At 41.4% G+C, this 16,772-nt stretch overlaps 1 protein-coding gene across 1 annotated transcript; it reads left to right on the forward strand.

Moving 5' to 3' along the window:
• Positions 1-822: 822 nt before the first annotated feature.
• Positions 823-13,291, forward strand: LOC133136627 (CMP-N-acetylneuraminate-beta-galactosamide-alpha-2,3-sialyltransferase 1-like). The gene is made up of 7 exons (XM_061254265.1): positions 823-857; positions 7,633-7,771; positions 9,222-9,412; positions 10,282-10,461; positions 10,842-10,887; positions 11,047-11,166; positions 13,121-13,291. The coding sequence occupies exons 1-7, from the start codon at positions 823-825 to the stop codon at positions 13,289-13,291; spliced, it is 882 nt and encodes a 293-aa protein (XP_061110249.1).
• The last annotated feature ends 3,481 nt before the right edge of the window (positions 13,292-16,772 follow it).

Raw genomic sequence — 16,772 nt, forward strand, 5'->3', positions numbered from 1 at the left:
CCTTAACCCTGCATTGCTCCAGATTGCCTCCTGCTTAGTCTAATCAACTGTATGTTGCTCTGGATAAGAGTGTCTGCCAAATGCCAATAATTTTATGTCATGTAATGTAATCATCATAAATGAAAAGGGTTCACCCGAGTGCACCACATTGGGTTGACCAAACACACTTCACAAAACTGTCCTGAATCTAGATGTCTGGTACAATACAATATACAGTAAGGAGAATGATGAGGAGGTCGATATAACAGGACTAGCTGTTTAATAGCATCGCTACAACCCCCTCCTCGTACACCCTGCTCAAAAGTCATCTCTCACAGCTCCTGGAATGAACCCATCCCAGGACATCTCCCCTGTTAAGCAAAGAAGCCTCTGCAGTCCAGTTTAAGGGGTGGTTTAGTGACTCTCCTTTGCAGTCCAGTTTAAGGGGTGGTTCAGTGACTCTCCTCTGCAGTCCAGTTTAAGGGGTGGTTCAGTGACTCTCCTCTGCAGTCCAGTTTAAGGGGTGGTTTAGTGACTCTCCTCTGCAGTCCAGTTTAAGGGGTGGTTCAGTGACTCTCCTCTGCAGTCCAGTTTAAGGGGTGGTTTAGTGATTCTCCTTTGCAGTGCAGAGAAGGGGTGGTTTAGTGACTCTCCTCTGCAGTCCAGTTTAAGGGGTGGTTTAGTGATTCTCCTTTGCAGTGCAGAGAAGGGGTGGTTTAGTGACTCTCCTCTGCAGTGCAGTTTAAGGGGTGGTTTAGTGACTCTCCTCTCCGGGTCAGGGAGGTGTGCCCTCCTGCAGGATTCTCAGCCCCCTGGTGTGTCTGAGGAGCTTGGTGCCGCAGCATGTCTGAGGGCTCTGGCTCCAGTGTTGCCCACAGGTGAATGTGGTTCCTCCATCAGCCCGCCATGCGTTCTGACCCGATAAGGCCGAGGCGTCTGTACCTGCCACAGTACTGACCCATGTGCATTCTGTCGTCAGCCAGACTCTCTCCTGGCTGCAGTTAGAGAGTGTGTGAAGTCGTGTCTGGTTCTCCAATCTTCCCCAGCCCTTGAACACAGTGTGAAGTCGTGTCTGGTTCTCCAATCTTCCCCAGCCCTTGAACACAGTGTGAAATCATGTCTGGTTCTCCAATCTTCCCCAGCCCTTGAACACAGTTGGATGGCCCTTCATAAACTCCTCCCCTGCAGCCGGCACAACGTGAGTGCGCTGAATTAGCTGCAGCGACTCAGTGGCATGGTGAACCCAGAAGTGGCTTTGAAAGACGTGACACCACATGCATGTCCTGCTCTGACGCTCTGTGTTTGAGCTGTGAAATCTGCAGTTGAGCTGTGAAACATCCCTGAACATTAAGGACAGTATCCCCTGGACCGTACAGGACTTTAAAAGCAGGGTGCAGGGCTCCATGCTGCTGTGGACTCACTGGGGATGGACCACTAAATTCAATATATTCCCCATTAATTTCTACCTTTTGGGCCCATACACTTTTGCCTTGCGCTGACACGTCACCCAGAAATGCATATTCATCTGACTCTGTGCCGCTAATATTATCCACTGTCTGTGGTGAGCATCACGCATGTTGAACCGTGCCCTTTCAAAAAATCACCTTCCGTTTCCTGACAGAATTTCGTCAGCTTCGCCTCCCAACGCAAACTTGATATGGCCCGCCTTTTCTTATCAAGTCCTGACGCAATTCTATACCGTTTATAAACGGCTTATCCATTTCGGCCGATCATTTGCGTTTGCCGGCCGGCGTAAGCTGCACCGCTGTGTTCACCTGTCATACGCCATCGTCCGCAGGTGTGCTCGTTAACTTCTCATAGTTTAATGTGCGCGACTCGCCCCCATTCAGTGCTAGACTGCGTCCCACAATCTTTCACTCCACCATCCTTTACTCCACTCCCCCAGGGCCACTCCTCAACTTCTGCGAAATAATGTGGCGCAAAGGAGTGCTGTATGCCTATACACTTTCCGTCTATTGGGACGCACCTGTAGTGTAGGTGCATAAATGCTTTTGTTTTTTCAGTCCTCATCGGCGATGGAAATGTAACTTCACCTTTCCCGCAGCGGACATCAAGGTAAGTTATTCACATGAATGGTGGCGCTGGTTTGATTAACTTTGTTGTAGTATTTCTTTTTTAGTTTTACTTCTGACACTATTTTATATAAGGAGAACGAGGAGGAGGCCGATATAACAGGATTAGTCGTTTAATAGCGTCTCTCCAAACCCCTCCTTGTACATCGGGTTATTCTTCAAGGGTTCCGATTGTATCTGTAAACACACTAAGACTCGGAACTGTACTGGGCTCTCAGGTCCTCTTAGCACTCATACTTGTGTTTGATTTGCTCTTCGTTGTACGTCGCTCTGGATAAGAGCGTCTGCTAAATGCCTTGTAATGTAATGTAATGTAATGTAATGTGATGGGTTATATCTCTCAAGGCTCGGAATGTATTTCTTTGCCTCTGATTTGCTACAATTTTAGATTTGAAATCACACAATTAACATGTGATTAAAGTGCAAATTTTCAGATTTTATTAAAGGGTATTTTGTATACACTTTGGGTTCCCATGTAGAAATTATAGCGGTGTTTATACGTAGCCCTTCCATCTCAGGGCACCGTAACGTTTGGGACAAAGTGGAGTGAAGTATGCATTTTCAGAATAATGGGACGCACCCATTGGCTGTATCTGAAATGGCTCACTATTCACTTATTACTAATCCCTACTTTGTGAATATCAATTTAATACGCTACACAGGTTTATCTAAAAAAAATTAGAATACCGTGGAAAAGTTACTTTTTTCTGTTATTTAATTGAAACTTTCACATATTCTAGATTCATTACACATAAAGTGAAATATTTCAATTATTTATTATTTTGAATCTCGATGATTATCTATGTGGTTCAGGTCAATCAAGCACAGTAATACCATGGTCAGCAAACCAGTTACTAGTAGATTTGGCACTGTGGGCAGATGCCAAGTCCTGCTGGAAAAGGAAATCAGCATCTCCATAAAGCTTGTCAGCAGACGGAAGCATGAAGTGCTCTAAAATCCCCTGGTAATCTGCTGTGTTGACTCTGGACTTGATAAAACACAGTGGACCAACACCAGCAGATGACATGGCACCCCAAATCATCACTGACTGTGGAAACTTGGACACACTGGACTTCAAGCAACTTCCAGTCAACTTTCCATGAATATGCGTTGATACAACACTCGGCGAACAGCCAGCCCTTTCAGCAACGACCTTCTATGGCTTACCCTCCTTGTGGAGGGTGTCAATGAGTGTCTACTGGGCAACTGTCACGTCAGCAGTTTCCCCCATGATTGCCCGACCATGTATTGAGAGCATAAATGAACATACTTTTCAGAAGATCGACATTTCTGTATTATAAATCTTTTTTTTGACTGGTCTCATGTAATATTGTAATATTTTCAGATACTGGAGCTGTAAGACGTAATCGTCAAGATTAAAACAAAAAAAGGCTTGAAATATTTCACTTTATGTGTAATGAATCTAGAATATAAGAAAGTTTAACTTTTTGAAACAAATGACAGAAAAAAAGAAACTTTTCCACCATATACAAATTTTTTGAGATGCACCTTGTATAGTTTACTAAATAAAGAGTGAATTTGGACAGCAGACGTCGTATTTTGCAATATATCCGCGTAATCGCGTATAAGGCTATGCACTGCAGGATCTTGCCGCAAATCCATTAACAAACATAGGTCTATGCAGCCTGTTCTTAAAAACCCTCATTTCCATCTTACAATGCCCAGTGAAGATGCAGCTCCCTTAACCCAGATATGGCGTTCAATTTGTCATTTTTCTTCTTTTAAAAAAATAAATAAAATTTTTAAGCATGGCCGTGGCTTATTTTGTCTAATAAGTAAAAGAACATATTTTTATGGAGTAAATATCTACAACACACCCTACACCTTTCTATACAAAAAACACTGGTTTAGAAGAATGCTATTACCGCTTTTAGTCGATAGACTGAATGTAGCCTACTCGTTCATCACAAATTACGTTTATTTCTTGGTTTACTATTCACTACATTAGGGTGAATTCAGATTCAGAATTTGGGACGCATTAAGTATTTTGAGTTTTTCGCCTTGACTAGCTAATCATTGTCATTCAGCATTTTCACCTCAAATACCGTGTATATAAATTGCTCGTGGTCACATGACATTTATTCTGTGACTCACTCATTGAAGTGGGCGTGGCGATGGTCACCCAGGAAGTAGCCAGGAGACAGGGTACCGGGACACAGTGTAGCATTTGGGCCTTATTTGTTAAGATGATTCAAATGTCATGCATGATACTGATTATCAAGTATAAGATATTACTGCAACAAAATAAAGTAAAACATTTTGAATATAATTTTTTCCTTCTTTAAATCTTTTTATTTTCAGGCTGTCCCAAATTATCTTCACGTGTATGGTAATTAAGTTCATGAATGAAAAATAATATAACATGGCTGAAATTTGAGTGTGTGTAAATAAATGTCACTCTAACATCATTAATATCATTAAAAACTTACAAACTAAATTATCCAACTGTATATATAATTTTTATACATGGTTTGTGATATGGTTTGTGGCTACGCCACCTAGCAATACGCCTTCTTTGGCATGTCATGTTTTATTTACATTATTTTAATGTCTTTTCAATCAGGGTCGATTTGCCAGAAGCACCATTACTGGTGGGTGTAATTCACTATTTTCTCTGATTAGCTGATGTTTTCAATAAAAGCGCAACAACAAGCAAAACGCACCAACACTCAGTACACCAGTGGTTTCTTTCTTTTTCAGGTCATTCCAAGTTGTTGTACAAGCTATCCTCAATGCTTGTGCAATGGATTTCCCCTCTTATAGCTTGCCTTTCTCCCAAAGACAGCTCTCTGGTCTTGATGTTGGTTTATCATTTCTAACACAAATGGGTGGTCTGATATAAAAGGTGATGTTCTTAGTTGTTTAACAAATCTAGACAAAAATACCAGGAAATAAAGGCTGAATTTCAGATCTGTCATCTCATCTACATCTTTTGACCTCAAACTCAATTGTCTTCAGTGTATAGCAAAAACAAAGAAATTGCTATTCAAATATTTTTGGAGGGGACTGTAGAACTCTCATAAAATGAGGAACCTCTAACCTGCCTGGTGTGGGAGATTGAACCTAAAGAGTGCAATCACGTGCAATATCAACCTATAATCACGTGCAATATCAACTCATTATCATGTGCAATATCTCCCTATAATCATGTGCAATATCTCCCTATAATCATGTGCAATATCTTTTTTTTTTTTTTTTTTCAGATTTTTCTCTTTTTCTCCCAATTTGGTAGCCAATTGTACCTCGTCTGATTCAATTGGAGGTAGTCGTATTAGATGTACCGCCCGTACCCCATCCCTGGGCGGCCCGAATGAGAGCGACACGCCTTCTTCAAGCCGTCTCGTCTCGTGCCCGTTGCCGTGATTCCGAGGCGCCCGAGGTGCTTATTGTGCGGCGATCTAATAACCCTGCCAAGTCCCTCCCTCTGGAGCAGCGAGCCAATTATTGCTGCCCCACGTGAGCCGGCCAAACTTGGCTTTTGGCAGGACCGAGAATCGAACCCCGGTGTGCAACTGCAGCAAACTGCAACCGCAAGTCTGCTGCGTCTTAGCCTGTTACGCCACCGCGGCTCATCATGTGCAGTATCTACCTATAATCACGTGTAATATCAACTTATAATCAATATGTAACTATAATCACGTGCAATATCTACCTATAATCACGTGTAATATCAACTTATAATCAATATCTACCTATAATCACGTGTAATATCTACCTATAATCACGTGTAATATGTAACTATAATCATGTGCAATATCTACCTATAATCACGTGTAATATCAACTTATAATCAATATGTAACTATAATCATGTGTAATATCTACCTATAATCACGTGTAATATCAACTTATAATCAATATGTAGCTATAATCATGTGCAATATCTACCTATAATCACGTGCAATATCTACCTATAATCATGTGCAGTATCTACCTATAATCGCGTGTAATATCAACTTATAATCAATATGTAACTATAATCATGTGCAGTATCTACCTATAATCACGTGTAATATCAACTTATAATCAATATGTAACTATAATCATGTGTAATATCTACCTATAATCACGTGTAATATGTAACTATAATCATGTGCAATATCTACCTATAATCACGTGTAATATCTAACTATAACCATGTGCAATGTCTACTTATAATCACGTGTAATATCTAACTATAATCATGTGCAATATCTACCTATAATCACGTGTAATATCTAACTATAACCATGTGCAATGTCTACTTATAATCATGTACAATATCTACCTCTAATCACTGCAATATCAACTTATAATCATGTGCAATATGTAACTATAATCATGTGCAATATCTACCTATTATTTTATCTCCTTGTAGGTAGTTTATCAGAAGTAGTATGGGCATTGTATAGACCCAAGGCATCTTTTATGACAAAGTAATATTTGGGGTACACCAAATAATATAAGATACAAAGTATCTACATTTGGTTTTGTAATATACATAAACTGTACGCGATATGATCACAGTATTATACAGTACACTAATTTTTTTATTTGTGTGTGCCTGGTTGCACCAGACTACATGTATTGATATAGATTTATACAGAACAAATTAATATTGATTGTACATTAACCAAACTTATCGATAATTACTACTGTTATACTCACCTTCAATGCACTATGTCCCCTCAAAATAAACCTTGCTGTCTATGTGTCTATTGTGCTAAGCCTCTCATTTACATGCAGAACAGTGAATACTTACAATAGCTTACATGTACATGTTCATTTGACAGATTTTTAAGCAGAAACATTAGATTTTCCTTAAGTGTAGCAGTCTCAGGTTGGATTTTAGTTTTTTGAATAATCTGGTAATATTTAAGTTGTTTATGTGCTCCAATGGATTCTACGGAGAGCAATCCCCTCTGTTGGGAAATGCTCCAGGCCCATTACTGATATGTACCATAGATATGTTGAGTGTAATCAGTCCTCCTTTGTTTTCTTTCTAGGTGGGTGATTTCCAGCAGAGAGCAGCTTCACCATCTCTTTACCACCTCATTCAGTCAAAAAGAAGAAAGCAGGACCCCTCCCTCTAACAGGAAGCACAAGCTTGCACTTCAAACCGTCACATTTTCCCTCCTATTCAGACGTCAGTTACTTACTAATCTACGACTGTCAGTACCTCTCGTACTTGCAGTTTACCATGCAGAAAACCCCCAAAGTGTAAACTGCATGCATCTAGCTTTTGAGTGCATCTGAGAACTGTTCTGAAAGGATAACATTCCCTGCCTGAATAGGTCATGCACTTTGTTTCTGATACAATCCTTTCAAACCCTCGTCTGAAGTCAAACCCTCCATTGAGGAAGCTCTCCCTCCTTTTTGCAACTTTCCAGTCTGTAAACACATATCATTTACAAAATGGTGGACCTCAAGAATCCGAGAAGAAAGCTTTTGATTGTGCTGTTCTGCTTCTGTGCTACTACCATAGTTTTATTTAGCTCCAGCAATACGTCATCATACTTATCACAACTTGTCTCTCGGTGGTCCGACAAACCCGTTTCCAGGGCACTGTGTGCCTGTCGCCAGTGCATCTCTGTTGAGGATGAAGACCCCTGGTTCAGGAAGCGCTTTAACACGTCCATATCGCCGCTCTTGTCACAGAAGAACGCCATGCTGTCTGACGACACCTTTAAATGGTGGCAGGTAAGCACGCACACAAAAAAGTACCTATGATGCTGGAAATCATCCAAAAGCTGACCTGCTGGCTCAGTCTGCACGCTAAAGCCATAGCACTGCCTGGCTCATTCTGCACGCTAAAGCCATAGCACTGCCTGGCTCATTCTGCACGCTAAAGCCATAGCACTGCCTGGCTCATTCTGCATGCTAAGGCCATAGCGCTGCCTGGCTCATTCTGCATGCTAAGGCCATAGCGCTGCCTGGCTCATTCTGCATGCTAAAGCCATAGCACTGCCTGGCTCATTCTGCACGCTAAAGCCATAGCACTGCCTGGCTCATTCTGCATGCTAAAGCCATAGCGCTGCCTGCCTCATTCTGCACGCTAAAGCCATAGCACTGCCTGGCTCATTCTGCATGCTAAAGCCATAGCGCTGCCTGCCTCATTCTGCACGCTAAAGCCATAGCACTGCCTGGCTCATTCTGCATGCTAAAGCCATAGCGCTGCCTGGCTCTTTCTGCATGCTAAAGCCATAGCACTGCCTGGCTCATTCTGCATGCTAAAGCCATAGCGCTGCCTGCCTCATTCTGCACGCTAAAGCCATAGCACTGCCTGGCTCATTCTGCATGCTAAAGCCATAGCGCTGCCTGCCTCATTCTGCACGCTAAAGCCATAGCACTGCCTGGCTCATTCTGCATGCTAAAGCCATAGCGCTGCCTGGCTCTTTCTGCATGCTAAAACCATAGCACTGCCTGGCTCATTCTGCATGCTAAAGCCATAGCGCTGCCTGGCTCATTCTGCATGCTAAAGCCATAGCGCTGCCTGCCTCATTCTGCACGCTAAAGCCATAGCACTGCCTGGCTCATTCTGCATGCTAAAGCCATAGCGCTGCCTGCCTCATTCTGCACGCTAAAGCCATAGCACTGCCTGGCTCATTCTGCATGCTAAAGCCATAGCGCTGCCTGGCTCTTTCTGCATGCTAAAGCCATAGCACTGCCTGGCTCATTCTGCATGCTAAAGCCATAGCGCTGCCTGGCTCATTCTGCTGCATTGCTCTTTTTGGCCTGCTGTTGTTTCACTGCTGCTGTTGCTTGTATTACATGCTTGTTTCTGCATTTGCATTGCAATCGTGTCTTCAGAAGTTTGTTGCTCTCCCACCACCACCCCAGCATCCAACTGTGAGCTTCTAAAGACCCCCATGGGTGGGGGGGGTAGTCACTCCCTGTTTTGGCTGGCTTACAACAGGGAGTCATTTATTATGAGTCTTCTGACTGAACTGTGTATGTGTGTGTGTGTGGGTGTGTGTGTTTTGGTTTTGGTCTGTTGACAAATGTAATTGGAGAAAAACCATGTAAATACAGCATAACCTGCCATCTGCCTAAGAAAGGCTTTATTCTGCTCCCATAGCTACCGTTGCTCTTGCTGAGTGCCTCTCGAGCAGCTGAGAGTCACTCTTGTGTGTCTTTATTGTGTCCCCAGAGGCTACAGACTAAGCAAAATGCCAACTACAGTGCTGTGGTGCAGAAACTATTCCAGGTCGTCCCTGGGGAGGGACATTATAACGACTCAGGGCCCAATCGCTGCAGGACTTGCGCTGTAGTAGGGAATTCTGGGAACCTCAAGGGATCTGATTACGGAGCCCTCATTGACTCCAATGACTTCATCATAAGGTGACAGACTCAGCCTGAGCTGACCTAAAAACAGGTCAGGCTGAGGTATTGTGGGAAGTGGAGTCCCACAAGGATCGGTGCTGGGACCACTGCTCTTCCTCATTCATATAAATGACCTTGACAGGGACATTTAAAGTACGTCAGTTAAATTTGCAGGTGATACAAAACTAGAAGGTTTAGCTAACAGTTTGGAATCTATTGTAATCCAGGAAGATTTAAACAGAATCCAAAAGTGGATATGTAGTGGAGGCAGAAATACTGGGGGTTTTCAAGACCAGGCTTGATATGGTGCTAGATACCATTTAGCTGTTAGGCAAACTAAGCAGTAGGTACACTTTAGTGGTAGGATAAGGTCAGCATTGCTGGTCTGAATGGCCTGTTCTAGTTTTATTGCCCTGCTTTGCAAATAAGAGGCTGATAAACATCTAAACTGCTGTTCTCACTTTTAATCGTCTTTAACAATCTGGCATTGCAGTTTTGTGCTTTCATTTTTTCACAGTATTTTGTTTCTATAAATATGAATGCAACAATAATTTGGGACATCAACGACTGAGCTACAAGGGGGCAAAGTGGATATGATTAACCCTGATTAACTATTAAAAGCTGAGCCAGAATGTCCTACCATGTGTTCTTCCAACTCCTGAATTACAAAGCTTGCATTTATTAAGTCAATAGAAATGTTAGTGTATTTTCTGTGGCAATAGTATAGTCTCACATCACGTTACAGAAACCATAATGATGTTTCTTGGTTGTATGGTAAACTTGGGCCACAAAAATGCAGCTATCATGATTGCATTGTCTAAAATCAATGTCAAGACTAGTTTACATAGCAGTCAGTTCTCTAAAAGCGATACATATTGTCTCTGCAGAATGAACAAAGCTCCCATTTTGGGCTATGAAAAGGACGTAGGGAACAGAACCACCCATCGTGTCATGTACCCAGAAAGTGCCACAAACCTGCAAAAGGACACGAGCCTGCTGCTGATACCATTCAAGACTTTGGATCTGGAGTGGATCACTAGTGCTCTGACCACAGGCACTGTGAAACGGTAGGTGGCCATGGGCTACATTGGGAATGCATTTGTGTTTGAACATTGATCTAAGAAGCTGAATGCAGCTCTGAGAAACAGGAGCCCTTGTCAGAAGCTGCTGTAGTGCTCACTCACTTTGTTTTCGGATGAAAAAGAAGCAACATCATTTTCATCATTACGCTTTGCATTTAATGTTCGGGTGAGGGCTAAAATTAGCTAGACAGACAGTTATGCACAAAGAAAGGGAAAAAGGGCTCCTTTATCAGCTCTTGGTTCAGTGCTGCCATGGATGCTCCAAGTGTCCTGCCCTGGGGTACTAGTGGACTCTGTGATCTTGTGGATCGTCATTGGACTAAGTGCCACCCAGCAGGCTATTGACATCTCTCTGTTTTCAACAGCACCCGGATGCCGGTGATGGCCAAGATTAATGCAGACAAGAATAAGGTGAAAGAGTCTTGTGTCGCACTTTGTTCCAAGATGCTTTTGTGTCTGTGTGTGTGTGTGTGTGTGTGTGTGTATGTACAAGTGTGTGAATATACAAATATCACATGTAGTATGTCTCTTGTGCTCATTCTGTGACTTTTATGATTTATTTTAACACAGGTGTTAATATACAACCCCACGTTCTTAAAGTACGTCTATGATGTTTGGCTTGAACGCCATGGGAAATATCCCTCCACCGGCTTCTCAACCTTGATGTTCGCCATCCACGTATGTGATGAGGTAAGCACATATTACACATTTTAACAAACTATCTAATAAACAAACTGGCTTTATCCAATTTACCCAAGAAAAAAAGAAAAAGCAAAGTGCATCACCTCCATCACGAAGACTACATTTTCCCATCTCTGTAACATTGCACAACTGCCCATCCCTTTCCCTCAAAGACGCTCAAACCCTGTCCGCGTTACTGCAATGCCCTTTTCTGTGATCTCCTGGATAAATCTCTCCATAAACTGTAATATATACAAAACTCTGCTGCCAGAATATTCACACATACCAAGAAATCACATCACCCCCACCCTCAGTCAGCTGCACTGCTTCCCCATCACCTGACATATTCATTACTAAATCCTTCTCACCCCCTAAAGAGCACTAAAAGGTTTGGCTCCCTCCTACCTCACTGAGTCACTCCTCCCCACTGGACTCTGGTGGCCCCCCAAAACCTGGCTCTTCTCCTAATTCTATTCCCTCACTCAGTACCTTAAAAACCTGCCTCTTCTCCCAACACTGTTACCCTCAGTACCCTAAAAACCTGCCTCTTCTCCCAACACTATTCCCCTCACTCAGTACCCTAAAAACCTGCCTCTTCTCCCAACACTATTCCCCTCACTCAGTACCCTAAAAACCTGCCTCTTCTCCCAACACTATTCCCCTCACTCAGTACCCTAAAAACCTGCCTCTTCTCCCAACACTGTTACCCTCAGTACCCTAAAAACCCGCCTCTTCTCCCAACACTGTTACCCTCAGTACCCTAAAAACCTGCCTCTTCTCCCAACACCGTTACCCTCAGTACCCTAAAAACCTGCCTCTTCTCCCAACACTGTTACCCTCAGTACCCTAAAAACCTGCCTCTTCTCCCAACACTGTTACCCTCAGTACCCTAAAAACCTGCCTCTTCTCCCAACACTGTTACACTCAGTACCCTAAAAACCTGCCTCTTCTCCCAACACTGTTACCCTCAGTACCCTAAAAACCTGCCTCTTCTCCCAACACTGTTACACTCAGTACCCTAAAAACCTGCCTCTTCTCCCAACACTATTCTCCTCACTCAGTACCCTAAAAACCTGCCTCTTCTCCCAACACTATTCCCCTCACTCAGAACCCTAAGCTTCTCCAACTTCCCTTTGTTTCCTCCTCTCCTGGTTTTGCTTTTCATTTCAGTAATTTATTTATTCATGTTTAACAAGTTTTAGGTGCAGTAGTGGGAAATAAGATGCCATGATGGACATTTGTATGCATCTGTGTTCTCGTCTTTTCATTTCTTTTAAAAACACACACACAAAATCAAGTTCCAGTTCCACACCCATGCACATACACTCAGTGAGCACTTTATTAGGTAGACCGGTACACCAGCTTATTAATGCAAATATTTAATCAGCCAATCATGTGGCAGCAACTAAATGCATAAAATCATGCAGACATGGTCAAGTGGTTCAGCTGTTTTTCAGATCAAATTTCAGAATGATGCAGAAATGTGATCTAAGAATGATTGACTGTGGAATGATTGTTGGTGACAGACAGGGTGGTTTGAGTATCTCTCATGCACAGCAGCCTTTAGAGTTTACAGAGAAAAAAAAATAAAAATCCAGTGGGCAGCAGTTCTGCAGACAGAAACGCCTTATTAATGAGAGAGATCAGAGGAGAAGGGCCAGATTGGTCAAAGCTGACAGGAAGGTGACAGTAACACATATAACCACACATTGCAACAGTGGTATGCAGAAGAGCGTCTCTGAACACACAAAGCATCAAACCACTAAGTGGATAGGCTACAGCAGCTGGAGACTTAATAAGTCCAAAAAATATGTCTAAAAATACATAATAAAGTGCTCACTGGTGTAGGATATACAATCATAATTATATTGTTGATGATAATACAGTCACTACCAACAACTGGACTCTATGAAATCTACTCAATTTAACATCAAACTGTCCATCTGCGTCCTCTTGGTCTCAGGTGAATGTTTTTGGATTTGGAGCATCCAAAGATGGAACCTGGCAGCATTACTGGGAGAAAAACAAATTTAAACGTACAAAGCCAACCGGAGTGCATGCTGGAGACTATGAGTCCATCGTCATGAAGCTTCTTGCCTGTGAAAAAAAATTGAAGTTGTTTGAAGGGAGATGAGGGCTGTGAAATGAACAGGACTGCCGAACGGCCTTAAAGGCTGAAGTTAGAGCAGCACTGGCTTCCAGTAAAACTATATATGACATATAAACAAGTAAAACTAGATATGACATATAAACAAGTAAAACTAGATATGACATATAAACAAGTAAAACTATACATGACATATAAACAAGTAAAACTATATATGACATATAAACAAGTAAAACTAGATATGACATATAAACAAGTAAAACTATATATGACATATAAATAAGAAAAACTATGTATGACATATAAACAAGTAAAACTATATATGACATATAAACAAGTAAAAGTAGATATGACATATAAACAAGTAAAACTATATATGACATATAAACAAGAAAAACTAGATATGACATATACACAAGTAAAACTAGATATGACATACACACGAGTTAAACTAGACATGGCTCAGGCAGTAAGAGCAGTCGTCTGGCAGTCGTAGGGTTGCCCGTTCGATCCCCCGCCCGGGCTGTGTCAAAGTGTCCCTGAGCAAGTCCCTTGCATGGCAGCCAATCGCCGTCGGTGTGTGAGTGTGTGTATGAATGGGTGAATGGAGAAGCATCAATTGTACAGCGCTTTGGATAAAGGCGCTATGTAAATGCCAACCATTTACCATTTATAGATATGACATATATTAAGTAAAACTAGATATGACATATACACAAGTTAACCGAAATATGACGTATAAATGGGTAATTTTAGAAGGGCGGGGAGTCAAATTGACCGATTTGAAATGAGGACCGCACTGCTGGGTGATAAGGATGCTGATTGGAGGGGAATGGAGAATTGACAGATTTTTGACCAACATACACGCCCTCTGGTCCACAATGATGTGAAATCAGAGAAGTGGATGAAAAAAAAAAAAAGGAAACAAGTATAACAGTCTTATAAAAATGTTTGGAATACTTTAACATGTGTTTGTTTGACTAAATAGGGGAAAAAGTACATTTTGACTTCAGCTCATCTATAACATGCTCTGTTTTGAGGGAATAATTTAATCAAGTAAATGAAATCATGGCGGCATGGATGTTGCAGTGGGTAGCACTGCCGCCTCACAGCAAGGAAGTCTTGGGTTCTGAATCCCCTTCCGCCGATTTGCGTGGGTTTCCTCCGGGTACTCTGGTTTCCTCCCACAGTCTGAAGACATGCAGTTTAGGCTGATTGGAGAGTCTAAATTGCCTGTAGGTATGAGTGTGTGTGTGAGTGAATGGTGTGTGTGCCCTGCGATGGACTGGCGACCTGTCCAGGGTGTATTCCTACCTTTCGCCCAATGTATGCTGGGATAGGCTCCAGCCCCCCTGCGACCCTGTTCAGGATAAGCGGGTTAGGATAATGAATGAATGATAAATGAAATCATGAAGTTCTATCAATAAATTGGGACATTTTTAGTTTTAAATAGATATATAATTTTGCCTGTATGACCGGTGTACACACGGTGAATAACTGTGAGGGCTATGTCTCTATATGTGAAGTGCCTTATCAATGAAATTCCTAATGTGTAAGTAAGTAAGTGGTCTATATCAATTAATATCACAGACGCCGATGCAGTGACTATTCGTATCCTGTATGGATATGTGCATATTGTTCCATTATAATAAATGTGTCTAGTTATTTTGAACAATGTAACGGCAATTGCTATTAGCTTGATTAGCATTATCCTGAAGTAAAAACTGACGTCATCAGTTAATTAAGGCGGCCACTTCAAGAGCTTACTTAAAACTGAAAAAAAGAAAAGAAAAGAAGAAATTCAAGAACATAAATGTTTGTGATTAAAAAATGAATGAAATAATAATAAAAAGAAAAGGAGATCTTGTTGAACGTCTATGTTTTAGGATGAGACTCGAATATAGTTCACCAGAATATAGACCAAACTCTGTGGTTGATTGTTCTTCCCTTCAAATTAATGTTTGTGTGTTGAATGCCACACAAGGGCAATTTAACAAAGAATGTAATCTGAAGTGTGAACATGCAGAAACATTGATAATGCGCTATACAACACTGAGAATATTGTTCCGTCCGGGTTGGCGAACAAACTTTTTACTGTAAATTGGCTAAGTGCTGTAGCACATAATTGTATATGTGAGTGTCTCGTTAATTTTGGGAATTATGTTACCGTAAACTAAAACGTGTTCATGTGTTGAACAATTACGCTTCCTGCCTGAGCAATAAAGTAAAGAGTAGACAGTTTTAGTTTGTGGGGCCTCCAAATATATTGCAAGATTCTGAGAAAATAATATCTGTAAATAAAAACACTTTTTTATTGAACTCAACAAAGATATATATAATATCACAGGATATAAGCATATTACAGGTTGATTAATGTAATTTAATGGATGGCTAGAAAATAGCCATTACACGCAGTCTCAATGGCTTTAGAACTGGGGCTATGCTTTACACCACATTATATAAAGCAAGTGTGATTTAATAAGGCCTGAAATACTACAAAATGTGGTTTCTGATTAGCATATTCGCTGGAATGGATATGAGATTTTGCTCAAATTAAGAGAAGGTTGATAACAAACATTTTACGGTTTATGTTTACCTTCTCATTTTTTGAAAACACAGTAGCACAAATTTAAAAAAACAATCGATTGTACCATCTGTAAGTTTCTTTGTATCATTCCAGAAAACATGGCAATATATACCTTCCCAAAATACAGATATTGTTTCATCAGCATCATTACAAAATGAATCAACTTCACATTCTGCAAGATTAATAACATCGGCGCAGCAGCACCTTAAAAAAAAGACGTCAGCGTGAAAGTGACGTCATGGCGTGCATGCGTGATGACAAGCAATTTAGCTGGCTAGTTCATAAAAAGCTGTGTTTGTCTCTGTGGGCATAATATTATGAAGGAGAGCAGTTGTGATGACCTAGCAAGGGGTATTCTTTTTGAGTGTGTGTCGGAGAGATAGATAGAGTCCAATAGATAGAGAGAGAGCAAGAGAGAGTGACAGAGAAAGTATGATATTCATATTCTGCAAGAAAATTTGAGTTAACATTTGGGAGTACAAGTACAACTGCAAGAAAATAATTGTTCTCAAGGATGGAGATGAGGGGTGGGGTTTCTAGACTGAAAGCTTAATCCACATTCACAGACCCTAACCCCACAACTTTTTAATGCTTCATGCCGTACTGTCAACAGCCAGTATTCTCTACCGTGACATATTTGACATATTTGACATATTTAACACCACAAATGTAACAATTTATTTTAAATGGTGACCATTGGTTTTGTTGTGTTTATGCAGTCCCCTCCAAAATGATTGGAACAGCAAGCCCAATTATACACTGAAGACAATTGGGTTTGAGGTCAGAAGCTGTACATGAGATTCGTATCCGAATTTCAGTTTTTATTTCCAAGTATTTTTACAGTGGGGTGCAAAAATTTGGGCACTCCTGGTTTAAATGTCTGTTACAATCCCTCATTTGCCTATCTGACAAAGCTATGCC

Source organism: Conger conger, chromosome 9, assembly GCF_963514075.1.
Source record: "Conger conger chromosome 9, fConCon1.1, whole genome shotgun sequence".
NCBI lineage: Eukaryota > Metazoa > Chordata > Actinopteri > Anguilliformes > Congridae > Conger > Conger conger.

Bases quoted from the DNA above. Each gene is read 5' to 3' on its own strand.
- LOC133136627 (XM_061254265.1), top strand. From the start codon at position 823: ATGTCTGAGGGCTCTGGCTCCAGTGTTGCCCACAG. The intron at 7,772-9,221 runs GTAAGCACGCAC...TTGTGTCCCCAG, and splicing joins ACACCTTTAAATGGTGGCAG to AGGCTACAGACTAAGCAAAA. The intron at 10,888-11,046 runs GTGAAAGAGTCT...ATTTTAACACAG, and splicing joins TTAATGCAGACAAGAATAAG to GTGTTAATATACAACCCCAC.